The 27,029-nt window shown below is 40.8% G+C and overlaps 1 protein-coding gene across 1 annotated transcript in view; it reads left to right on the forward strand.

The window, feature by feature from the left end:
* Positions 1-26,738, forward strand: part of fndc5a (fibronectin type III domain containing 5a) — a 40,301-nt gene extending 13,563 nt beyond the window's left edge. Inside the window, exons 2-6 of the mRNA XM_042501242.1 lie at positions 15,180-15,295; positions 17,362-17,560; positions 24,127-24,216; positions 25,375-25,508; positions 26,564-26,738. Coding sequence (XP_042357176.1) covers positions 15,180-15,295; positions 17,362-17,560; positions 24,127-24,216; positions 25,375-25,508; positions 26,564-26,623 — 599 coding nt within the window. The 3' untranslated portion in view covers positions 26,624-26,738. The remainder of the gene's footprint in view (positions 1-15,179; positions 15,296-17,361; positions 17,561-24,126; positions 24,217-25,374; positions 25,509-26,563) is intronic.
* The last annotated feature ends 291 nt before the right edge of the window (positions 26,739-27,029 follow it).

Raw genomic sequence — 27,029 nt, forward strand, 5'->3', positions numbered from 1 at the left:
CTCACACACGCTCCGAGACTCGATAACATGTTAGCAGGGGAAACAAGCGGCAAGAATTTCGAATTCCCCCAGCAGCGTCGTCGTTAGCCACGGTGCCAGACATCGCCGCATTAATCAACACGTGCTAATTTATAGCCGCTAATTCCCCGTGGCCTCGTGCTTTCTAGCCGTTATGGCTGCAGCACAAAGTTTTATGTTTTATGTCTTCCCATTACTAAAGTGTTCCTTCAAATATATGACACTTACCCCCACCCGCTGGTTATTACACCTCCCATACAAAGTGTCTGTTTACTTACTATTAGCCGTGAAATGAGCTAAAGTGGCTTAATATGCTAAACATGAATTAGCGGCTGCACAGTGATTCCCAAAGGGATTCAAATAGAGGAGCAGGAAGTTAAGACACCCGAGGTCTGTGCCTGCTCCTCACACACCAGATAACAGTGAAATATGACGGAGCTAACAGCCAGTTTTCATGTTAGTTCACAAACCCACAGACTCACTCATTAGCATCCCGGGGAGCAGGGCCGGCCTGCAGAGGCCTGACTCTGAGAAATGCATTTCTAAGTATTGCCGAGCTGTAACAAGGTGGTACAAATCAGTTAGATCTCCCCGTGGGGGCGGATGGAGGCTGGGACGCCACCCTGCTAGCGTTCCTGATCGCTCTCCTCTGCTGTCTGCTCAGGTGTCACACTGAATCTGACTGCTGCAGCTAACCGGGGTCACACAGTGTACTGCAGCTGAACAGGTTCAACTCGTACACTGCACATTCAGAGATTTATTAAATGCACAGTGGAGGCAGTAGGTGGGCAACTTTACCAAATACACAATCAAATAGGCCTTTTTCATCACTGTGTATCAAAACTCGATAACTTTATTGATAAGTTATTGGCCAAAATAACCCAGTACCAAGTATTATTGAAATTTCTCCAGTTACATGAAACACTGTTAGAAAAAAAACTTTAACTTTAAAAAGTGAGTGTCTGGGGCTGCCTAAAAAACGTAGGTTTACTGAATTTGAGAAGACAAGTTGAGGTAATTTTGTAATGATTTAATTTGTTTTCTCAAATTTAGTCAAGCAGTCCAGACATTAACTATTGAACTATCGAACTTGAACAAATAGTTTATTTTTTACAGTGTACCTGTATTCAGTTATTTTTGTACAATAATCTAAAAATAATGACTATCTGTAATAATAATATCTGGTTTTGTTTGCAGCCTATTACTGCAAGCCTTTTTATGCTTCCGATGGGCGTGGCCAGAGGAATTATGTTTTTGGGTGTTCTGTACAGCCATACAACCTTACGTAACATTCCTGAGAGTGCAATATCTCAAGAATGCCTTGAAGGAATTTCTTCAAATTTTACTTGGGAGCAAAAGATTTTGTGATTTCACAAAACATGTTTTTGGCCATAGCTCAAGAATTTGAACAGTAATTATGACATTCACAGATGTCTAATAGAAGAAATTATGAAGACGTTATGATATTTCATATCCAAAAGGTGAAAGGTCAGCTTCACTGTAACATCATAATGTTCTACAAAAAACACTTTTCTGAAAACTACTCAACATTATATCTCAAAAACATAAGGGGGGACATTTGCTCAGATACTGAATTAGTGTCCACCTTGAAACTGTGCTGATTAGATACATCTCCTGAGCAGTGAGTGAAGGATCCATGTTTTCACAGACATGGATGTAAACTGAAAGTGCAACTTGACTGGTTTACAACTGCGAGGTGGTAATTGTAGTGCAATGTAACGTGTGATTGGCCCACTATGGCAGCAGCCACAACCCAGTCTGTGGTGTGTTGAAGTCAAGTATAGTGTACTTTGCAGTTAAACATACCAAGATGCCACCAAAAACATCTGGTTATACTACACACCTGTGGCATCTCGTGGCATTTTACAAAACTGAATGCTTCCATCCACATGATTGGTATCTTAATCCTATCCTAATGATGTAAACCACGAGCAGCTGTATTTTTCACCGCAGACACTTTGACTTGTCATAATGAGAAGTGTCGATGTTTCTAATAAAATCAACAATGGCTTTGTTCTGCTCAAGTGTTCAAGTACATTGAGTATCATCACATTGTAAGTCTGAATGGTAGCATTTTAAATTCAGTATGTACCGTAAAAGGACATCAACTGAAAAAATTGGGGCCTAAAGGTAACTTCTGGTTTTCACCTAACATATAAGTCCAGTCTTATAAAGAGAGGCCTATGTAGAAGTTTGATACTGTTACTAATTCGTTTGTAATTATGCTAGTATTTTGTATTATCCTACATTGATTTATGTTTAACTACTTTAAACACCCAGCAAACCTGATGTGAGGTAGTAAACCTGCTGTGCTTGGTTGTTTTCTGAAGCTGTGGACAAACTTTATACTTTAGGCTGCCATGTGTAGCTGCACTGTTTACTTTGTGCCTGGTGATCATTTTAAGGGCAATTGTTGGATTTGATGTTTTTTTAAATGAATCGGGGTGCCAGTAAGAGTCACATCTGGCAAATAATAAGAAAATAGAAAGGATGCATGTCCTGCGGCAGCTGAGGAAGGTCAGTCTGCTACAGACAATGATGGTGCACTTCTGCACTGAGTCCATCCTCACCTCCTCCATCACTATCTGCTACGCTTCTCCACTGCCAAGAACCAGGGCAGACTGCAGCATATCACACACTCTGCTGAGAAGGTGATCGGCTGCAGTCTACCGTCTCTCCAGGCCCTGTACACCAGGAACCTGAGACAGGCAGGGAGGATCTACCCACCACAACGTAAACTCTTCGTGACACTCTCCTCTTGCAGGAGGCTGCAGTCCATCAGGACTAAAACTTTACACCAAACAGTCTCTTCCAAACTGCAGTGGGCCCAGTACCCCACTGACATGGACTGTCTGTCCTCACACAGAGACACCTTGGACTCTTATCTTTGCACTACTTTTAACTTTTACACATTGGTTGCCAAACATTTTTGCACATCTCTGCAAAAAAACATACAGTTTTCTCATACTGAAACAGCTACATTGTACATATTTGTCATGTTATCTACTTTTTATCTCTAACATATTTGTATTTAAGCTCTTAAGTGTTGCAGTATTTTGCCTAATTTTATTACTATTTTATGCTTTTATTCCTCTTAATATGTTTATTGTATGTTTAATTTTTGCATCAAAAACCAAAGCAAATTCCTTGTAATTGAAAACGTGCTTGGCAATAAATCCCTTTCTGATTCTAAAATAGTTGTCAAACCACAGTCTACAAAACAATGAAGCACACAGCAGATAATGAAACATACATCAACCAAAAACCAGCACTGCAAAAACAAACAGACCACAGCTCAGCTCAGTTCAGCTCAAAGGATGATTTCAACCAGCAAGCCAAGCAATCCTGTGTGTGTGTGTGTGTGTGTGTGTGTGTGTGTGTGTGTGTGTGTGTGTGTGTGTGTGTGTGTGTGTGTGTGTGTGCGTGAGTGAGAGAGAGAGAAAGAAATTGTCCCACAGTCTAAAAGTTCAGTCCACTGAATCAGTTTTCCTACAGACAATCCAGCTTAAACTTCCGATCCGGGTTTTACCGCGAAACACAAATCAGGAAATCAAGATAGAAAACAGCGTGTATGAGGCAGGTCAATGACAGGGATCACTCCCAACATAAACACCGGGTACTCACGGTTCCGCTGACCGGTCCGTCTGTCTATTCGTCCGTCAGGTTTGCAGTCGCTTTTAACTCTTTCCAGAACTCCTGAAGAAAGAGGGAAACACACATCCACATGAATGATCCGTACACCGACGTCTTCCTTCCCACGAGCGGCCTAAAAACGCGGACTTTAAGGCGCTCTGATCCCCACGTTAACGCTGGCCTCTCTCCACTGACAGACAGCGGTTCTCACACACACCAATAGTTTCCCCGCGGGTTGGTTTCACCTGTCTGGGGTTGTGATCGGTTCATGTAAAGATTGTGGGTGTTAACTGTAGGACAGGTGAATGACCTCTTTTAACAGGGGGGCGGGAACAGGGGCTCTGCCGGGATTTTGGGCGCCATGTGACGATCTCACATTGGGCCCCACCACCACCACATGCCACACCAATCCTGTTCAGAAACTGTGACCACACCTCCAGAACCCAATCCAACCATTCAAAGCTTTAAATGACTCTACGTTTGCAATATTGTATTTTTATCTATTATTTGACACTTATATATATATATCAAACAATTATTTTTTAAGTAGTGATTAATCACAAAATTTAAATAATTAATCCCAATGAATTGCGTTTTTTTATCAAATGTTTTCAATGCCATTATTTTGCATTTAAAAACAGTTTTGAGGTCCATATTGAAAAAGTAAATTAATAAAAAGTACATGGGACGAGAATAACGTGGGCGTGTCTGTAAAGGGGAGTCATGGGAGCCTATAAAACCACTTTTCATTCAGATATCTTGAGGTCAGAGAGGGGACCCCTGTGAAACAGCCATTCTGTTTATCCATCACCCAAATTTAGCCCACATCTAGCTCTCAAATTTAACCCAGTGCAGCCTCTTAAAGACAGACATGTCGGCTGGCGAAAAATGCAATAAAAAAAAATTAAACGCACTATATAGCTTCCTTAATTGCACTGCATTGCAATTAACACATTTAAATATTCAGTTCTAATCCTGTTCTGATTCATAACTTTTTTAAAATAAAACACATTTCAAAAAAAGTGATTACATAGCAATGAAAAAGAACCGATAAGGAATATCAGTGGTCGTTTCAGAGAACGTATGGTCTTGAAAATCTGCCTCAAAGTCATGGAAAAGTTATGGAAATTTATTGGTAAAAATGTGAGTGAACCCTGATGATAATACCAGGTGTAAATGTGTTCCCTCACACGGGACGATTATTGGTAAGAAAATAAATCCCGCAGAGACCAGAATTATTCATCTGGTAAAAGGAAAAACAAACAAAAAAACCTATTGGTTCTTTATAGCGCACTACGATCTCCACATTACATCATCCCATCTATAAATCCACTCAGGGATTCAGCACCTTAAAAGCAGCGAACAGAACAAACTGAGCCGAGATTCAGACGAGTGAGGAGGGAGGGATGGCAGCCGGCCTGGAGGAGGAGTGGGAGGAGCGATGCTGCCTGTCTGAGGTCGGAGAGACAAGAGGAACATTCATTAAATAACGATAGGCTTCTTTATGGACTGGTGTGTGTGTGTGTGTGTGTGTGTGTGTGTGTGTGTGTGTGTGTCTGTGTGTGTGTGTGAAAACGCTTCTTCTCCTTGACTGTATACAGTCACTCCTGGTGTGTTCTCTAATGAACAGGGATATTAAGGAGCTGTCACCCTTCACACTCCTCAGCATGAGATAGACAACTAGCTGTCACTCTGATCATCATTGGGCTAACGAAGAGACACACACACACACACACACACACACACACACACACACACACACACACACACACACACACACACACACACACACACACACACACACACATATACACGGGAAACAGCTCAAAGTCACCCCCATCTCTCAGGGTGAGGCTGTGTGCCACTGTGATGAGCAGGAGTTTATGAAGACATCTGTCTGGTGTTTCATTAGAGCTGACTCTCATGTCATGTGGATATTTAAAGGCCCGCGGTCAGGGCCAGCTCTGGTTGTCCCTTAGCGCAGTGCGGCCATACGGGGGGGGCAAAGACAGACAAAAAGCGACCGGAAGCTGTTGGGACGTGAGGACACTCACAGAGATGCTTTAACTTTGTTTTGCAGAAACTAAAATAAATAACAAGGGCAGAATGTTGTTTTGTTGTTGTTTTTTTAACTCCCCACCTTGTTGCAATCTCCTGCAATCTATAATAATCATCTGCTTTATCATTTGTCTCTTTTTTTTTTGATCTTGGCATCTCAGACAGATCAAGGTCTGTTTTCAAGGAGAGACTTGAAAACTAAATAATCCCACCCCCACATGCAAAGGGGCAGGCAGAAATATATACAATAAAGGAAGAAGAAACAAAACGAGAAACTCCATTATTCAACGTTACAGAAAGTGAAAATACGAGGTATCATTATTTTAAGATCATCCACTGGAAGAGGAAGTTGTGATTTTGAAGCGCTGTGCGACGGACTGCTTTATTTAAAGGAGCAAAAAGGAAGCACTCTCACTAATATCAAATATTTGGAGTTTTTATTCAAAGTTAACCTGCTCTGTGCAAAATGAAACGATTTTAAAAACATGAGGTGAGAGGTGCAGAGCCTTATAGGAGAGACTGTTGTCAGGCGGTTGTTGAGAAATGAGAGGGTTAGAGTCGCATCAAGGTTGACTCCATTATCACATTAGGGAGATACAATTTTCTGTTCTATTCATGTAGTTAACTCGTGTTAAAAGTCAAAATCAGCTTTAGTGTTTTTAAGTCTTTTTCTTCACAGTCTGCTCTGGAACTTCAAAAACCTCCAAATTGTAGGTAACTGAACAAGTCATGAGTACAGCAGCCTATAAAAACAGCCGCATGATGTATTTCTCTGCACGAGCTTTGACCAGCGTGAGGAAATAAAGCTGATGATGGCACAGTGATGTCATCAGAGTTGTCTGGTTTGGGCTTGTAAAGTTAAAAATCCTTACAGAGAGCCAATGTTACAAATTGGTTACCTAGAGTTTAACGATTTCAGTAGCTACACATGGAGTTGTGTATTTTGAGTGTGAGTAATGTAATGGATTACAATTTGAAATGCAGTAATTGCACAGTTGCTGATCCCAGCAGGAGCGCCGTTACTTTGACATTTGGCGGTTGTCTTGCTCGCTGTTTTAGTATTTAGATGCAGGGCTGATAATAGTTTAGGCTTTCAGTGTTCAGTTGAGAGACCGGTCTAGGACGTGCTAGCTTGGTGCAGGAGTTTAAGGAAGAGTTATTGTCTCTAATGCAAGTCTCAGAAGATACATTTACATGCACATTTTATCTCAACCTGACTGAAATCAATCTGATTGAAGATTTTGAGTCAACTGTTTACATGAGATGTCCTTCAACACGATGTCCTCTAATCCGTTTACATGTGCCAAAGCATGTAAACGGAGCAGCTGTGTGACGTGCAAAAATGATGAATATAGTAACTTGATACGGCTGCCAACTCTCGCATCGACCATGAGACACAAGCAACTGACACTTTTCACATACTCACATGCCACAAGAGCAATTTCTCACAATAAAAAAATCAATAATGAATAACTTCTGACAGCAGCACAGCGCTCTCTCGCTCTCCTCTTGTGCACTCGGGCAGGATTGAGCGAGGTGCTATGGTTACGGGGCCGCCGGAGCCACTTAAACATCATCCCCGGAAGCAGAAGCCAAACCTATGGCCAAAATGTATATTTATCTTTTATTCAGCGCAGTATTTGCTGTTGTTTTGATGCTCAAAAATGTGATACCAACATACTTGAAGGCAATGAAGAGGAGAAGAGGGCGAGCATGCGCAGAAAGCACACAGCCAGAGAGTCATCAGTGTCATCGTTTAAATCGGTTTATGAAAAGGTTTAAAGTACCCCTCTGAAACCGATTGAAATTTGAATCAGTTTGGGCCTGTTAAAGCTGACTGAGGTGTTTATATGGATCATGTTAAATCTGTTTGGGCTTTTAAAACTATTTTAATTAGATTATTAGGCTCCATGTAAAAGTTAGCTGTCGAGCCAACATTACGCAGATAAACCTATACACAGGAGTCACCCACTTTTGTTTAGAGTTGGAGAGTGAAACAAGCATCGCTCCTTCCAAAACATACTCTGCCTGCTTTGTTAGACCACAATATCTTATTTCATATTTCTACATTTAAAGAAGTATTTCACTGATGGAAAGATGGTCTTGTCATGAAACTGGGCTCTTTATGTAATAGAAAAATGCAAATGCTTTTGTAATTGGTGCTACATGACCAGAGAAAACCGAGAAAAAGGACTGTGGCATTTGCTTTTGCTCAAGGGGAAGAAAATCAAAATATACACGTCACACTGGACAAATGAAGTCTGTAAGGTTGTCACAGTTTGGTACAGGAAACAATATGGCATGAGCTGAGTTCACAAATTCTTGGTGTTTTTTTTTAAAGACACTTTAGGCGAGAAATAGGCAACACGATAATAATAACTTGGTTTATATTTGATCAGCACTGTTTAGTTTTAAGGCGTATCAGTGTTTGGTCTGTGTTTTAGAGAGAGTGAGAGAGAAGCGGGTGTCTCTCTTGATCCACTTTCACGTTCGTATCTGTTGTGAAGTCTGTCAGATGATGCGTTTTATATGCTGAACAGGGAGATGAGCAAGGAGATTTAAAGGCACATCTGACAGAGCTGACAGCTGAGTAATGAAAATAAAGTAAAACATAATGCAACGCAATAATAGGTGCTCGGTAATAAGTGAAGAAGTGTAATTACTCTTTCAATTGGCAATGTATAATGAATAATTATTCAAAGTGTTCAACTAACTTGCCTGACAATGGTGAGCACACAGTCTCTACCTCCCTCTAATATTAGAGTAAAACTGTCCTGATGGTTCGTCTCTATCTGATCACTATCCTTCATGACATGAGCATTATGTAGTGATGCTCTGTTTACTTGCTGTCAGCCACCAGAATCAGATTTCCTCATGCTGGTCCATGTGGTGCGGATAATGCAGAATGACATCACTAAAATTGCCAAACCGGTGAGTCACCCATGTGTCCGTATGACTTCTGTTTACGCGTGGATCCTTTTTTATAAGTCGATGTGAACATGAATCAGACCGGAACTAAAAAGAATGTATTTGTGTTTCCCTTAATCCGCACCAAAAAAAACAAACTACAGATGTGAATACAGCATAAAAGTTAGGACATCTCTGCTACACTGATTTTTGATTATTTATTTATTTATCTATTTTTTTTGTCTGGTTCCTACAAGTATCCTAACCCGAGTCCGAACAAGTAAATCAGTGAAGTACCATTGTTCTTGTTAGTGCTGAAAGAGGAGAAAGAGGAGAAAGACAACATGTATATTTGCAGCTCTGAAGTACTTTTTGGCACGTGCAAAGAAAGCAGCAGCTTGTGTGAGAGTCCCAAAACTAAATCTGTTCCCCGAGGAACATTAGGAGCTGAATGTTAACTATCACAGTGTTTTTCGAGAGCGGCAATAATGCATGAGAGAGAGGAAGACGGCGGGAGAGGACTAACTGAGAGATAATGAGTCTGATTTGTGAATTCTCAAGTCTCGTCAGCCCCCTCCGCCCAAGACGCCCGTCCCTCAGGCCTCTCAGGAAACGGTAAACAAAAGCAAAGCCACTTCAAACATCAGAGTCCCCGCAGATGAAGAGATGCAGCAGGTCTCCATCCTGTCATCCACTGTTAGTCAGGCCATTCATCAAAACGTCAGCAGCAGGCGGGTGGAAACGTAACACAGCTTGGCCATGGTGCGCCGTGTCTGAATGTACAGTGTGTCAGTGTGTATACGAGGAGCGCTACAGCAGCCCATCATCCTGTAATTACCAGCTGTGTGATTTGTACCCGTCGAAGGGCAAGTGAGCGTTAACCTATTCAATAACTCATTGACTGCATTTGGTGGACTGAATTAGATTTATATCCCATTAAAGACAGAAGAGCAGCATCACTGAGAGTGACCACTTCTCCTCGTCCCTATTCATCTCTCTCCGTCCTGCATCACATTACAGACATCAATCAATCCCAAAAGGCCTCGGTGATTCATACAAACTGCTGTCTGCTCGCCTGGCTTCGTCCAAAGGCGAGAAAATCATGCATGCCGGCACCTCCAAAGAACACTAATTAACACATTATGTCTGTTTGTTGAAGCCATACAAAAACTTATGGAGCCAAGGAAAGAACCAGAGTAGCTGTTTCCCCTTGTCTCCCGTCTTTTTGCTAAGCTAAGCTAACTGGTTGCTGGCTGTAGCTTCATGGTTATCTAACTGCAAGAAAGCAAAGCATATGCATTATATAATTGTTGTACATAAAATGTAAGTACATAAACCAGATAATAAAACACATCAGATTGAGAATGTCTTGAAAAGAGTAACCCAGGGACGACATTTTTCTGAAGGCCGATGCAAAAGTTAGCATTGATGGCCCTGGTTGCTTGGTCAAAAGGCCAGTGGGATTTTTCCATTGGATTTTGGAATAATGCATAAAATAAAGACTATAATACTCTATACAAACTTGTCTGAGGAGTGCTACATCACATGTGTAAGTTTCAAAAACAGGTGCTCTTTGGATTCAAGGGCAAAAATGACCAAAATGTAAGTCAAAACCAAAAATTTCCAAGGCACACTGTTGTAAAAAAAGAAATAATAAGTCTAACCTCTTCCTCCTTTTTTGGTAATTTTATAAGAGACTACTTTGATGTTTTGTTCAGCAATATAATCTTTATGAATTAACACCACTATATGATTTTTGAAGCCTAAATGCAATCGCCAGAAGTCAAAAGCTAACATTTAGGCTATATGCAAACTACACTACAGTGACATGGCCACCACAAACAAGGCTGTAAAGCTGATTTCCACATGAAGACATTCTGTTGTTTCATTTAACAGCTCATAAGCAACTGTCTTTGACACTTAACTGACTGGGGTATTTTTTTTATGTTGTAGAAGAATATGTGAAAGTCACCTAAGCTTGCATCAACAACAGAGCTTATTTCAGGCTTCTTACCAAAAAAAAAATCAAAGAACCACTTGACCTTGAGATGAGGAAATTGGAGGGGCTGAAATGCTAACTGATAACCAGATTTTGGAGCTCATTCCAGGAGCACTCTTGAAAACATTAATATAATTACCAAATGTCTGAGCAGAAGCTGTATGCCTACATACACTAGAGGACTTTTTAAAGACTTAAAATACTCAAGTTTGACACCCTCTCACATCTATAGACAACATGAGTTTTTAAGTCACACACTATAACCAAAGACTTGGGATCTGTCAGGGACATTGTTTACAAGACTACAACTGGATTCCCTTTGAGATTATATCCCATCCTTCTTCTAGTGAAGCGTAATACACAAAGCAAATTAGCAATGCCTTACGATTCTGCAAAAAACACACAACTCTAGAAACACAAGATTAAAGGCTTCATATGTCGAAAGTGTTCTTGTCAATTCGGCACTAATATAATCCATAAATCTAATCTAATTTTTGTGTAAAAATTTAACTGTTTGGATTTGCTGTCTCAGATTGCTACCAGCCTCTGTTGGTTAGCTGTAGAGTTTTGGTGGGAGGAGACTGTGGGAATGAGAGGCAAAAACATTTCAAAATTTAAGGTTTCTCAGTAAAATAAGTGTCAGCTGGTGGATAAGACACATGCTGAATTAAACACAATTTAACCAGTTTCTCCGTTTTTTTCACATTACAAGAGAACTGAGACTTGCTCATGTTCTTGCACCTCCCTGCAGTCCCCTCCATGTTTACTGTCTACCCAGTTTGCTGCTTCTTGTTTGGTGCCGAAGAGAGCGCAGCTATTGGTTGTTGACAATGTTCTCATCATTAAAATTCACCATTTGCATGAGCCAAGACTAAAAACGTATTTAATTTTAAACATGTTTGATTTTGTTGGAACGTAAAGACAAAAAATAAAAAGACAGCTCGGGCTAGGTTTTTAACCACCTTACACTAAACAGTGGAGATCTCAGGAGCGCACACCAACTGAGGCAAAACACTGGAAATTTGTCTGCAAAAGTGAAATCACTTAAAAAGTAGTTTGGCACAAGGCTGTTATTAAATAAAGTATCCAAGATCAACTTATCTTATTAACTGATTGATTATTTTCTGGCCTCTCTTTTAGAAAATCAGCATTTTCAGGCAGTATGAGATTTAATTAGCCTCTTGGGCATTAACTGCAGCTAAATGAAAACAAAGGGCACACTTTGGGAGCATAGACGGTATAAAATAACTTGTTTGCGAGTCAAAACTGATTAGATTTACTTGGAATTATAATCTGTGTCCACCTCTATGGTGCACACAGTCATGTTTTTGTGTCATAAAATATGGAGCCACAATATTTGCTACTCTCGTACTGCAAGTCAATGAACTTTTCAGTCCGTTTCGGTTGATGCAGTTCCTCGAAATGAGTTTTATGAGACCAAAAAACATACAGAAGATGAGATTGTAAAAACAGTGAAAATGAAAAACCAATTCTACACTCATTTGAGGCAAAGCGATGTATTCTCTGCTGCAGGCACTTTGATCATCTGACCTGCACACGCTCATTTAATACTGCACGCATTAGGTGTGTGTGTGTGTGTGTGTGTGTATGTGTGTATGTGTGTGTGTGTGCTGTGCAGACTGGGGCAACACGTACAGTAATTAGAGAGTTATTTGGCAGCAGCAGGGGCGACCAAAGTTCACATCAACACAAAAACACACACCTAATCTCACACTTAATTATTTGAGTCATTATTGTCAATTCTTGCACTCGGTGACCTGCCTTGTGTTTTCATTTCACCGTACTTGTATTTCAGTCTGTTTCAGAACTTCACAGAATCGTTAAAAACATTGAAACAGGTCAGCGGACACTTCGGCTGTAGATTTTAATGAGGACTTACTGTAGTCAGTGTCTTTCACTACGTTCAGTTTTAAACACACTTTTAATGAGAGATAGATTTGGTATGTGCCAATAGTTATTTTATGTCTGTTCTATACATAATGTATTTTGGCCCGATCTTTGTACTTTGCAATATGCTGTATGTTGCCCGGCATCAAAGAGCTCCGCGGCAATGTTCACTTGGGTTTTCGGGGGACTGAATTAAGCGGAGATTTGGTAGCTTTTCCGACAAAGTTAAATCGTTTGAAATCTCAGTGGCCATTAGGTAAGCTCAGACAGACAGAAAGACAAAAAGAAAATGATAAATCCAGAGCGCAAAACGGAAAGATTCATTTCTTCTCGTCGGCACAGTTACGGTTGGTTGACTTCTCGTTAACTCATGGCGAGTTAACAGTCGATTTGGGCTTTTCTGTCTTTGAGACTTTCATAACTCTTTTTATCATTAAAACTGTGTTATTAAAAATCCATGCATGCAATACCGAAAAGAAAAGTTTTGAATGTCTGTGAGTTGTGTGTTGAACGTCAGACAGATAAAAAGCCTACAGCCAAGCAGCTCTGAGAGGCTGCACAAACATCGCAATGACGAACATTCTTAGCAGTGTTACTACAGTTTTGTGCTTTTCATTAGGTTGTTTTTCATTGTTTTTTCCAATTCAGTTTAGTTTCACTTGGTTTCCAGAGTTGGTTTGTTTATTTTAGTTTAGTTTGTATTTTTTTTTTAAATGTTAACTTTTACTCCAGTAGGCTATTCATTAGTTTCAGTATTAGTTTTTGTTTTGTTTTCATAATATGAGCAAATTTGTCTGGGGCAAGATTTAACCTCCTTCAACCCTGCATCTTCATATGAAGACATCACTCTTTGTGTTTGCTGCTTCTTGTACTTCAGTGTGCTGGACTTATACCTGTCGTCCTCACTCGTGGACACTTTTTTTGCTGGTGGTTGCAAAGGCATAATATGCTAAGAATTGTAAGAAAAAATAAGTAAAAACAACAGCTGATACAAGATCTAATCAAATTTAAAGGTTGAAACTTGTTGATCTATGCTTAACATTTGTAGTTTAATATGGCATAAAATGTGACCAATACAGGCCATAGTAACAAGCTAACATGCTGTATATTAGGAAGTACTTGTTAGAAGACATTGGGACTTTATTATTGCAGCATTTCTCACAGGAGAATTAGATGTGACAGACAGACAGGAGGGGTACTCCAAGTTTGAAAGATAGAGCAAGATAAGTTCATATTTTATTTTATTGTTATTCAAATTTTACTTTTGAACAGCCATGTTCAGGCATCAAAATGAACAGTTTTGAACAGTTTTAGACTTGAACTGTGACCCCTAACCTACAGAGTTACAAAATATAAGTCATGCAAATAAACTGTTTCTTATCTACAACTATTAATAATAAACCCATTGTCCTCATATGACATTATTTTTTTCCAAAACTGTTCAAAATGTTCAAGACAATGCTTCATTTTTATTATTTGTCTGGTGCTACTAATCCCAAATAGCTAGGAGAAATTTAAAATCGAAAAATGCATAAAAAAAGAAAACCTCAGGTCTCAGGAGGTTAAGTTCAGACTTTGTATTATAAGTTGTATTTGTATTATAATTACCTTCACAACTTTGTGAAGGTAATTGACTCACAGTCACACAGACGTCTCAATGAACATATGGACCAACGTCTCTTCATGCTTGCTGTGTTGGCAAAGTTGACTAATTTATACATACATATATATATATATATATATATATATATATATATATATATATATATATATATATATATATATATATAAAATTCAATCTTCTTCTATTTTATTTTATTCTATTGAGTATACCAAATTGTTTCAGTGATTATTAATTTCCAGGTTTTTTTGTAAAGCCTATTTTTTATTTTACTAAATTTACAGAAATGTTATACATATCTAGTCTCAATTTTTATTTCATTTTATTTAACTATAATAAACTTGATGCTAAGCAGGTGTTATGTTTACACTGTTTGCCATCTTACTTTTGCTACATTTGCCAAACACAAATTGTAACTGAGGCTGATGGGAAGCTTTGAAGTTCATAAATCAAAGCATTGAAGAAATACTGCTTCTGCTGGAGTAAAAATTAAGGGATCACTAAAGTTATTACAGTTCATCCTGAGGGAGACAAGAACGTCTTTATGGATGTTCATGGCAATCCATCTAAAAGTTGTCGAGACATTTCACTTAAAACCACAAATGTGAACATCATGACGGTGCTGGAAGTGAAGCCAACAGCAGGATTTAACCTCTGAGCACCATGCATGTCTGCACGCAATTTCATGGCAATCCATCCAGTCCATTTTTAAAACTTTAGGTCCTCATGGATGCTGGGACTGATTTTACTCTACATGCACACCGCACTGATCCATCCCATCATACGTACCACAGCGTCTGCTGGGCACGAGGCACTGTGACACTCTGAGGAATTGTTTTGTGTTTCTGTACTCGTTGGTTCCACCTTACATAACAGATTGGCTGAGCCCTTTCTTAACACCACTGAATTTGGCTTCCTGCCACACCGGCGGCCATTTCTGCGACCAGCAGAGCTCCTCATTTCATACGGCAGACGATAAAACAAGCTTTCATTTCTCTCTCTGTGTGTTTGCAGATAGCTTGTCGCCTCCTGTCAATGTGACCATCAAAGCGGTGAAAGCAAACTCTGCTGTGGTGACATGGGACATCCCCGAGGGAGACCCCGTTATTGGCTTTGCCATCACACAGCAGGTGAGCAGCGCACATACAGGACAGACACTCATGCTGGATATATACTGTATGTAAATGTTACAGCAGGCTGGATAAACCACACAAACACTAACAGGATCAATCACTGCTTGTTTGCTGCCATGTGCAGTTGTCTTTACCGTGATGTGCAGAGTCAGTGTGCATTATGGGAATTACCACAGGACGCTGGATCCCGTTGGACGGCCTGTCTGCTCTTTGACAACAGCAGACAGTGACAGCTCTGTGACGTGGTAAAAAGTGATATTATTTGCTGTCAATTCTAACACATATTACGCTGCTCACACACACACATTAATCGCATTACTTGACAAGCGAGACTCTACGACACAATCACACATTCATTAAGGAGGTAAGGGAGACATGAAGGAGGAGGACAGCTGCGGGGTCAGTGAGGGTCACAGTGCTACAGAGGCGTGCTTGTGCAGAGGAGGAAGAAATCCTGAAGATGTGAGCTGTGATATTCTGCAGGTACAATGTTCTCTCTGAAAAAGCAATTAGTAGCAGAAACACACATCTGTCAATAGTGTGCTTGCTACATTACATTGGGTCAATTTTTTTCTTAACCTAGGTATATTATTATAGCTGTTGGAATAGCTACAAGCTTACTGCAACCCAATCACCCGATACATGTTGGTATTGTATGTTTCTTTAAAAAAAAGATTATTATGTATCAGATATGTTAATACTTTACGTGTCTTTTTTTAACAATGCTGCGGTTAACCCTTTAAAACCTGGGGAAATTGGCTTGATTTCTTTCAAGGGAAGAAAAACACAGAAATGTGGTAATGGGGGTGCCTGGTGGGTCAGTTGATAGAGCAAGCACCCTATGTATAGAGGCCGTGTCCTCGCGGCAGCGGCCGCGGGTTCGATTCCAGCCTCGGCCCTTTGCTGCATGTCACCCCTCTCTCTCTCCCCCTTTCACACTTGTGCTGTCCTATCGATTAAAGGCAAAAACGCCCCCAAAAAATATATGAGAAAAAAAAAGGAAACGTGGTAATGAGCAACTTAACAAGAAATTAAAAAAAAAAAGTTACAGAAAACTACCTGAAGAATAAAATATATATTTTTTTCCTTTTTTTAATTAAATACCTGGAGGGGGGGAAAGTAATACATTTTAAATATAAAATTCTAAGAATTATACATAGATTTTTCTGTCTGGAACATCTTCCCAAGTTTCTTGCTAATTTTTTCATACATTTCTCTCTCTCTCTCTCTCTCTCTCTCTCTCTCTCTCTGTCTTTTACTTGTCACCATTTGCAAATTTCTTGCAACTTGCAGGATATTTCTTGCCAAGTTCAAGAAATCAAACCAATTTACCCAGGTTCAAAAGATTTGAATGCTTGTGAAAGGTGTCTAAACACAAAAAAAACTGATGTCAGTTCAGGTTTCAAAGGGTTAAAGTTTTGTTATGTCTAGGCACACTTGGTTATGGTCAGGAAAAGATAATGTTATGGCTTAAAATACGGGAGAGTGTTATTGTCAGCCACTCTGTGTGCCGCTGTCGACGGCGGTAAAACAACAGTGGGTCGCAAAAGCTGCTGGAAACACAGCAGTTATGTTGCTTATTGGTCTCGGACCGTGGTCTGCAGCTTGGCAGGCATCTTGCCAAGGTGACAGGCACCAACCAGGACCTAAATTTCTCTATTTAAAATGTTATATCTTGGTTGTTTATATATAAAATACAACAAATAAAAGAAAGTCAGACAATTTCTTGCCCATAGCCTCCATGCTAAGCTAAGCTAATGCACTCCTGGCTCCGGCTTTGTGTTGTCAAAAAAGACATGTTGACTCTTGAAAGCAGATTTCCTAAAACGCTGAACTGTTGTGCTTAAACAGTGAGGTGTTTATGTATAACAGCCCAACTTGTACAACATTAGCATTGCTTTCAATGTCCAAATTCTTTTGCTAGGTCCAACTTTACGTCAATCTCTGCCCCATCAGAGATAAATTAAATCATAAATTATAATGTAAATTTTGTCTTAAAGTCAGAGGGCCGATAAATACCTCACTGAATGCTCACCATCCTCTCCCGTGTCATACGCCAACAGAAGAAAGACGTGCGCATGCTGCGATTCATCCAGGAGGTCAACACCACCACACGTTCCTGTGCATTATGGGACTTGGAGGAAGAGACAGACTACATTGTGCATGTCCAGTCCATCAGCATGTCTGGGACAAGCCCGCTGAGCGAACCCCTGCGCTTCCGAACGCCCAAGGAGGCCGAGACTCAGGCCTCTAAGAGTAAAGGTAAAGTGACGCCAAGACGAAACACACACACACACACACACACACACACACAAACGTTTGCTCAGTCATCCAACACATCCACACTTAAAGAAAAAGAACTGAACTCTTCCTCGCTCTGTTTCTGTCCTCTTCACGACAGCGAGTGCAGAGGGGACTTAGCCTTTTGACAATATCTTGACTGATTTTGTCTAAAGACCAATAAAAATCAATAGACACGCAAAGCGTGAAATGAAATTTCACAACAGAGTGCTCCTGAAGCTCACCCCCGCTGACCACTACTCAGGGAATAAAAGTGCCGAGAGGGGGGGCATACTTCATTGTGTATTGACGTGCCACTGCGGGCCTCACCCCGCATGCACCCAGCACAACTGCACAGTAAACCAAAATGAGGAGAGGCATTTATCAGACACAGAGAGGAGGCACTCAGAGCGGCGAGGGGTGGCGAATCAATGCGCTTTTGGCTGAGGCTCTGCTCCATCTATTCTTCCTCTCATTTACACTCATCTCTCATGTGAGCTATACTTCGATACTCCCAAAGTGTGGAGCCAGAGAGAGGCGGAACTTCTGTTCTGGTGGCCATTTGGCTGGCAGACACATGTACCACCATCGCAGAGCTCTGCAGACGTGCTCCTCTCACCACTGAGGCCTAATTAGCACAGAAAGTGTTTGTCTGCGTGTTGTTTCAGAATTCACAGAAATCAATAACCGCACCGGATCCAGATAAACAAAAGATGTTATCTTTTTGTGGACATGCACATGCTTGTTTCCTTGAGTTTGCAGATCTGATTCTCTCGCCCGCTGTTTTCAAAGGCGGTGAAGACAGAGCAGGAGCTGCAGCTCATGCACAATGCACAGAAACAATCAAGAGTGCCTCATAACCACAAACATGCTCAGCAGACAAAGGGACACACAAAGAAATATACTGACAGTAATAATGATTTTTTTATGAGGAACAATGGCAACAGGAAAAAGAAAGAAAAAGTTTGTCATTCACATTTTTACAGCATGAGGCTTCAGCCAGAGAGACAAACAAACATGAAGAGTGGTATCAATCGGGAAGATTGAGACCACTCAGCTCTCTGCAAGTCTAAAAATGTCTCATAATTCCTTTAAAATGAGCAGGCCGTCACCGCATCCCAGAGAGCATACTTCCAGTTTTTTAATGAGGTTGTTGAGTTTGAATGCAGTTGATGCATGTATGAGGCTGTTAGAAGAAGCAGCCTCAGTTCAATCACCCATTTCCCAAAAATGTAAGATTTCCACATATTTGCAGGCTCTGCACACACAGCGAGTCAGAGTCCCTATCCCCCTGCAAAGCAAAAGAGATTTCCTCGCTCCACACACATTTCCCACCATCCAAAGCGGATCTCCACAGAGAGCAGGTCTGCGATTCATCATCCTTCATTCGTACACAACAACAACTTCACAGTTCAACACCGCACATCCTTCTCTGTCTCATTTGCGCCGCCTGCTCAAGGATGTCTGTTTAATTAGCTTAGCTACATTGGAACAATGAAGCCTCTCGATGACAGATGAGCAGATGTTCCTCAAGTCAACATTTTGTAATTCAGCAGAAAATCAGTGTCGGTACAATTCAGGATTCACAACAGCATCAAAATGAACATTCAGTTATTTTGCATGATTTGCCCCTTTTTTCCAACTCCAACAGGTGATCACTTATCCTTTTATTTCTACACTATTCTTATAAAATTGAAATGTTGATTCAGTGTGACATTACCTGCTCGTTATTCTGCAAACTGACGACAACAAAAGTGTCTATTTAATGGTTATTGAAAAGAACTGCTACAGCGATGAGCCAAACAGAGAAAAATAGAGTTTGTCATTTACTGCAGATAATTGCAGCGGACAGAGTGTGGGAGAGGGAGTCTCTGAGTTTGTCCATTGTCTCGAAATGACAGGCAAATGTCCCTAGAAGAAAAGGGAGGTTTTCAGCGTGCTCGCTCGACTGCTCAGCCCTTCTGTTCTGCCGTATCATGCTGATCTCGGTGGAAAGAGCAAAGGATGAGCCCGAAATGCCGGATTATTCCGTGTTTTCATCTAATTTCCTCTTTCACAATGGGTCTAAGCTTCAGCAGATCAAAGGAAGCCAGAGAGATGAGGGAAAAAATGCACACAAAAAAAAAAAAACAGAAAAAAGAGATGATGCATCAGGGAAAGAGAGGAGGAGGGAACAGAGGGGGACAAGGATGCAGAAAAATAAGAAATCCTGTAAATTATACTCTTTGGCTATTCTACTCTTTGGTGTGTGTTTTTACACAGATGTACACTCTCTGGATAAGTAAGTACAGCAATCAAGGCTCATTGGTCTCCTCAGATCTCATAAACGGAGAACTTCCTCTCTCCGGCCCACAGGAAAACTCTCAAAAACAAGGATGGAGCAAAAGTTTCGCCTTTCTTCTGTCACAAAGGAGATTGATATGTATGTCAAAACAAGGCTGCGGTAAAATACAGCGAGATCTCTCTCCAGACAGCCTCCCTCAGCTCTGCTGCATCCCAGAGGATGAACAATACTTTCTTTCACACTTTGTTGCCACTGAAGTAGAAGTAGCCACATAAAAGACAAATGGAGAATCCTATATGGCTGTGGTACTTAAAAAAAAGCTCAACACTTTGGGCAATATGCTCATTTGCTTCCATTTTGAGAGTGAGACTGTTGGAGAGATATCAGTTTCTGCTTTAAGGAAGAATTTCACTGCTGGAAAGATGGCTGTCGAGTAAAAATAGGCTGTCTATGCAGTTGAAAGATGCCAAATACCTTTGGCACTGGTGTTACATGACCAGAGAAAACAGAAAAAGGACACTTGTGTTCAAGAGTTTGAAAACCTACAACTACCAGAATGCACTGCGCCACCCCAGACCAATAAATGCTCCCACTGGTGGGTGACATAACACAAACTCAAAAATGTGAAACAATGACTGCCAGTTGGCCAGAAGCAAACTCATATTATAGTTAAACAGTAAGCTGAGACATGTTATATTCAAAGCGAGAGATAGGCAACTGAATAACAGAATCTTGATTTATATTTGAGCACTGCCTAGTTTCACTCTTTGATTGAATTTCAGTCCAAGTTTTAGAGCGAGAGAGGGGAGCATATGTCTCTTGATCCACTTCAATACTGTGAAGGTACAGCCTGTAGTTCCAGCAACAGCTGAGAGCCAGCAAAACCCAGCCGGATGACTACTTTTTCACTATATTGCGTCATCTGGTAGGATAGCTCACCCCCATGACATCTCTACAGCAGATATCTCCAACACTTGGCAACTCACACGCAACAAACCAGATTGATAATTACCACCACGGATAACAGGAAAAATATGTGCCTTTGATTTGGGGGGTGAACTGTCCCTTTAAGATAAGTCAAATGTAAAATGAAAGCAGCAGAGGCCCATATGTCCAGACTTCTTGCCCCTACTATAGGCAAAGCTCAAACTTTCCAAAAATGCTGAATTAATCCCTAAAGATAAAGTTTATGTCATAGCAGTCACAATCTACAAAATGACATTTCTGGAGGGCAGATTATCGCAAAAACATTGTTTGTTTGTCCGCCTTAAACATAATAGGTCCATCTACGGTAATAATGATCTAAAGAGCTTCAGATCAAAGTATGAAAACCGAATATAAGATTACAGAAGTGACAAAACAGCAACAAATTCTCCTCCCGTGTCACGTTATGTGTTGCAATCCCAAAAGCAATTTGCACTTTAAAGTCATTCATTCATAAAAGCTTGTGCAGCGAATGGTCAGTGCGCATCAGAGGTGTTACAGCTGACCAGTTAGCCCCAGAGAGGCCGGCCGGCCACGGTTTCAGATGCCCCGGGCCGCTGTGCTTTGATTAGTTAACACCAGCCAACAGGGGCCAATTGATCGGCAGAATTGCTTGTTGCTGAAAGCCACTGGAGCGTGGGGTATCTGTCACACTGGGCCCTCCAAATGTCACCCCCTGCATCTAATAAAAGGATAGGAGCGCTCTCTACGCTGCAGTGAACTTCAGATCAAGCCTCTGACTTCCACAACGCTCAGCAGGGCAAGAAAAACTTACTGCGTGCCACTGCTTTGTTTAAAAGAGGGATGCAGGCGTAAAACTGCAAGGAGAAACAACGCACGTCTCTCTTTGATTTTTCTCTTGACGGTCATGCAGCTTCAAAGATGATGATGGAATTTAATTGAGGCTTGTGAGGATTGATCCTGAGTGCTATGATTAGCTTCTTTTTTTTTCATAGCTTTATCTCTGCATCACGCTCTGATATGAAGAATCCCCAATGGCCTCGATGAAGCCTTCTCTTCATCTTCGGCATCTGTGTGATCTTTTGACTCCACAAGGCGCTCAGAGAATCAGCCCCATTAGCGATCTCACAAGAAATATCTCTATAGCGGCTCACGCACGCATCTGGCTGTGTTTAGTTGAAGATGCCCGAGCCGGAGTCAGTCTTTTGAAAATAGTTGCTTCTTTACTTGTTGCAGCCACCTGTGCTTCAGCTCCCTGCCATTACTTCGCCACACCTGTAATTTAAGACATAATGGCAACTGGAGAAGAGTGGCTGACAAGTGCTGCTGTTCCTTACAGATGTAGAGAGTCTAGACTGAGATTTTCAACGGGTATAAGCACTCGATTGACAGAGCATTCGGGGAATAAGACGGCTGTGAAATGGTGACATCAACCCTTAAAAAAACTGTGTGAGGAAGTTCAAGATCTCCAGGGTAACAGTGCAGACCTTGAACTGCAACTTTGTCAAATAAAAGAGTACGTCAGTGAAAGCCCCAAATGGATAAAGTGACAAAGCAGAAAAGTTCAATCAGGTCTGCTCTGCTCTACATGTGCAGCGAGAACTTGGAGAGCAAAGACAGAGGTGGATGTTATCCTCTCAGGAGCAGCAGGAAAAGGAAAAAGTAAAAGATGACTTTAGGCTATGTTGGTTGAGGTAAGAGGGATTACTGGAGTGCTTCCAAAAATGGTGAGAAACAAACAGAAGTGAACTCTCCATTCTCCCCACACTGTCTGGTAAAAAACAAGACTACAGCAAAGGCAATAACTGAGAATAGTCCAAATGAATCAAGTTATGATAAAAAGAGAGTTGTGAGAGGGTCCCCTAAAAATTTTGATCAGAGTTAAGGAGGCGCACGTACAGTCTTTTGTGTCAAAAACAAAAGACAGTACTTATGATTATGTGAGCACAGTGGTGGAGTAAAAGCAACACTAAAGTATGGATGTCTTCCCAAAATAGTTCAGTAGATTTACATCATTATTTTAAAAAAAAAAAGCCAGGCAGAAATGGCTAGAAATATATATATATACAATATCCTTTATTTCTAATTTTCATTATAATAAATCTCAAATTATTTTTACAGATTTAGGGTCATTTTTACCACTGTTTTCAGGTCCTTTTCTTTCTTTACTTATTTTTTAAACTTTTCCCTTTTGCAGTTGTTTTTTGTGTTAATATTTTTGTACTTTTTACTAACTTAATAACAAATTTTGAGGTCATCTTTTCTTAAGTCACTCATTGACTTCTTCCCATATTTTGAAGTAAATCAAGCAGATGAGCCCAGGCTTCAAAGGCTTAAAGCGCATCTTTAAACCCCTCTAAAGTATTGTTTTTTCCACCCAAGGGAAGACTGAAAAAAACACAAATTTGTGGCAAGAAAAAAGTGAAAACATGCACCTCAGCTCTCCCAAAAGTCATCAAAAAGAAAAACTACGTAGCCCAGCCCTTTTACTTTGTCGTTCCGTCTCTTAATTACCATAGGAGGAAGAAATGGATATCAGAAGCTGTTTACTGTTTGATATCTGAATGTTAAATCAGCCGTGTCACAAATGCTAGAGTTATTCAAATTACAAGCCTCCTCTGTGATCACAGCACCCTGATCCGTCAGCCGTCTGACGTCTGAGGAGACGCTTGATGCAAAGCTCTTCTATCACGCGCAGGATTTGTGTGCTGATTCTGTGATCGAGCAACCTGGCAACTCTTATTACAACAGAGCCGAGCTGCACAAACACTGAGGCCGGCTTATTTGCCTCCGAGCTCGGCGTGCTTGAAGTGTCAGTCATTAGACGCAGTGAAAATCCTGATTTCATGGGAAAAGGTTTTGCTGATGTGTTGAATCATTTTGCTGCTCAAAGCCAATTAGCTCATTAACAACAACTTGCCTCAACATCAAGACACACTTAAACCTCCATGCAGGATGTAACAGCAAAAGCTTTATGACGGATCACTGGGTGCAAAAGAGAAATTATCCAAACTTGGGGTGAGGAGAGGTGATCTGAGTCAGTGAGACAATAGTTTCACTCTGGCAGCAGGGAGAGAAAATTTAATTTAAAAAGTTTCTGATAATTATGAGCTCTGATGAAGATCAGCAGCAATGCGACCTTGTTCTTTTACTCTTACGCAGCCTGATGAGATGAATATGTGCGTCTGGGGCGAATCATTCAGTGACAATTTATTTCTACCTCCTCCTGTGTTTCAGTCATTATTCAGGATTTGACATTTTTAGTGAATCATAATCGTCTAACACAATGTTTCATGTGCTGCCCCCTCGAATCCCTCAGACGAAGTGACGATGGAAGAAGTGGGCCAGACCACCCAGCTTAGGGCGGGGGAGCTCATCATCATCGTGGTGGTACTTATCATGTGGGCAGGTGAGAACAAAACTGCACTCAGCTATACACACAGTGGGCCTCACTCAGCAACAATTTCTGAAGTTTCTCTTAATTTTCATTTAGGGCGCTTTTATATTACACACTCGTACTGCTCTGCACACAAAATTAGCTTTTAAAAATGAAGCTTTAAAAAAATATTCGACATTAATATTATTACTTCCGTTGAGTTGTTACTTTAACCATCAGCCTAAATCAGAATCAATTTTCAGAATTTTAACCCTTTAAATGCCAGTTTTTTTTCATGATGCTATGTTTATAGATAAAATAAAAATAAGAAAATAAAAATGTTTGTTTAAAAATAAACAAATAAAAGGGTTATTTTTATTTAAAGATATTAAAAGGAGAAAAAATTTTTTTTGAATGGATGTTAATCACTCAAAATAATTAAAACAGCCAAAATGATAAGCAGCAAGGTCCCATTTTTATTTAGAGGCTGGACAATGAAACAATTCTAAAATGATTATAAAATATATTTGCAAATCCATTTTTGAAATGATCCACTAATCATCTCAGCTGCTCTTGTACATTTTCAGATGGTTTGTGTGTAAAAATCGAAAGGTGTAAAGTAACTTGTAAGTAAAGTTATTTAATATCCGTGGTAAAAAGCACAACCTATTCTTCTGAAGTGCAGTGGTGTAGACGTGGTCTGAGATTAAAAATACCTCAAATGTGTAAGTGTCATTACAGTAATTAGGATCAATGGACTATGTATAGCAGTATTTTTTTGTCAACAAATTATACAATCCAATCATTATAATTAGCCTAAAATATAATCAAAATTTGATTATTATAATTCAGTCATTCATTCATTGTCCGTAACCGCTTGTCCTCGTAAGGGACGCAATAATTATTATTATTATTCATCAAATGTAATAGTTGTTTTTTCTCGCAGCGGACAACCATTTGTGGACAGTGAAAGTATTTTTTTCTTTTAAGGACAAAGGTACTGACGAAATAAGACCAAATCACTGATATAAACAAAAATAAGAGAAATTTGGTTTGTACATTGCCTCCTGCATGAGGCCCAATATTTCTGTTGTTATTTTACAAAGAATAACAGAAAAACAAAAGCTGGCTCATTCGTGTGTGTCTAAGCAGAGTTGGCTGATGATGAATACACTCCTCATCTCCTCCCAGGTGTCATCGCTCTCTTCTGCCGCCAGTACGACATCATCAAAGACAACGAGCCCAACAACAACAAGGACAAAGCCAAAAACTCCTCCGAATGCAGCACTCCTGAACATCCGACAGGGGGGCTGTTGCGCAGTAAGGTATAACCCACCCCCCCTCCTCCCTCCCCCGGGTGCCTCCCTCACAGCGGCGCCGGGCAGGTGAATGGTCCCGGCCACTTCTAGACTTCTTCCACTGACACTTCATGCACAATCACAGTAGGCGGGTTTCCATCAACCCTCAAATTACGCAAATTGAAATTGCGAGTATAAAATACGTCCAATAGAGACACTCCCACAACTCCCATTTATCGCAAAAAAAACATTTTTACCCTTGCATGAGGTGGTATTTCAGGCGATTCGACAAAGCCATATTTTGTAAAACTGCAATGGAAACACTTTTTTTGGCTTTTATAGGTCACATGGTTGGCTATGTGCTAGCAAGATGCAGCTACAAGAGCTGTCATTGCATCGCATAACTCTTTAAAAGTGAAGTGGATCATCTGAAAGTTTGGAAACCACAATTCCTCTGTAAAATCGTGGACTAGCAGCTCCCAGAAATCCCTCATACATGACCGCTCCCACGTATAAGGGGCTCGCCTTTCCATTATCTCTCACATAACACGCCTATGTCACCTTCGGTTGGAAATAATGACGGCTAGTGCGATGGATGCAATATAAATAAACCTGCCAATGTTTTGAACATCCACCGCCGCGCTCCTCTCAAGAGGTAAAGTTGCAGAACATCACTTAATAGAAGTGCAGTCATCTCGCAATTGTGTTTCATTGACTTTTTGAAAATATCGCTTAAACTTGGCGCAAATCTGTAATGGAAACCCGTCATCTGAGCCTCAGCTTCAACATGGCACCATAATGTGCATGACTCTGCAACATTCAAATAACAAACATGGCTTCAAATAAGTTCTTATTTTTGGTCAGTGCACAGAGCCCCATATCATATCCATTTCCTGCCTTCAAACCAGAGCAGAAAACACGTCAAAACAAATCTTTACCCCTTTCACGCTCCTGCTACGAACATCAATAAAACATCTGAGTGTACAGAGGCATCCTCATGCTCATTGAAGAAGCTTATTGTGTGATTTCCTGTGAGTCCTCCAGCCTTCTCATACCTGCCGTCTCCCTCTCTCCTCCCACAGTTCCCCAAGAACAACAACAACAACAATAGGATGCCATCTGTCAACATCATTGAGGTGTGACTGCCAGGACGTCTCCTCTTTATCCAAAAAACTTTGTGTTCTCACAAACAAGCGGGGCCCCTTTTAAGCCCATCTGCTTGTCAAGATGAGGCCGGGACTGTGGGCCCCACCCTCGGCGGCGTTTACTCTCCTTTGGCACGGGGCCTGCCGCTGAAGCCAAGCTGCATGACTCCGGAGGGTCAGTCCGGAGCTGATCTGAGAGCAGATCCTGCAGCCGAGCGACTGTGGCCACAGTTCAGGGGCCGAACCGTGCTCAATAACTACTGTACCATGGGGCAGCAGAGATTAGGGCCAAATGGCTCCGGCGGTGGAGAGACTGCAGATAAACCAACCCCAGGGACCAAAGCAAATGAACAGAGCCAGAGACCTTTTCATTCTCTCTGTCACTTCCTTCTTCTCTTTCAGT

This window comes from Plectropomus leopardus, chromosome 14 (genome assembly GCF_008729295.1).
Source record: "Plectropomus leopardus isolate mb chromosome 14, YSFRI_Pleo_2.0, whole genome shotgun sequence".
Taxonomy (NCBI): Eukaryota; Metazoa; Chordata; class Actinopteri; order Perciformes; family Serranidae; genus Plectropomus; species Plectropomus leopardus.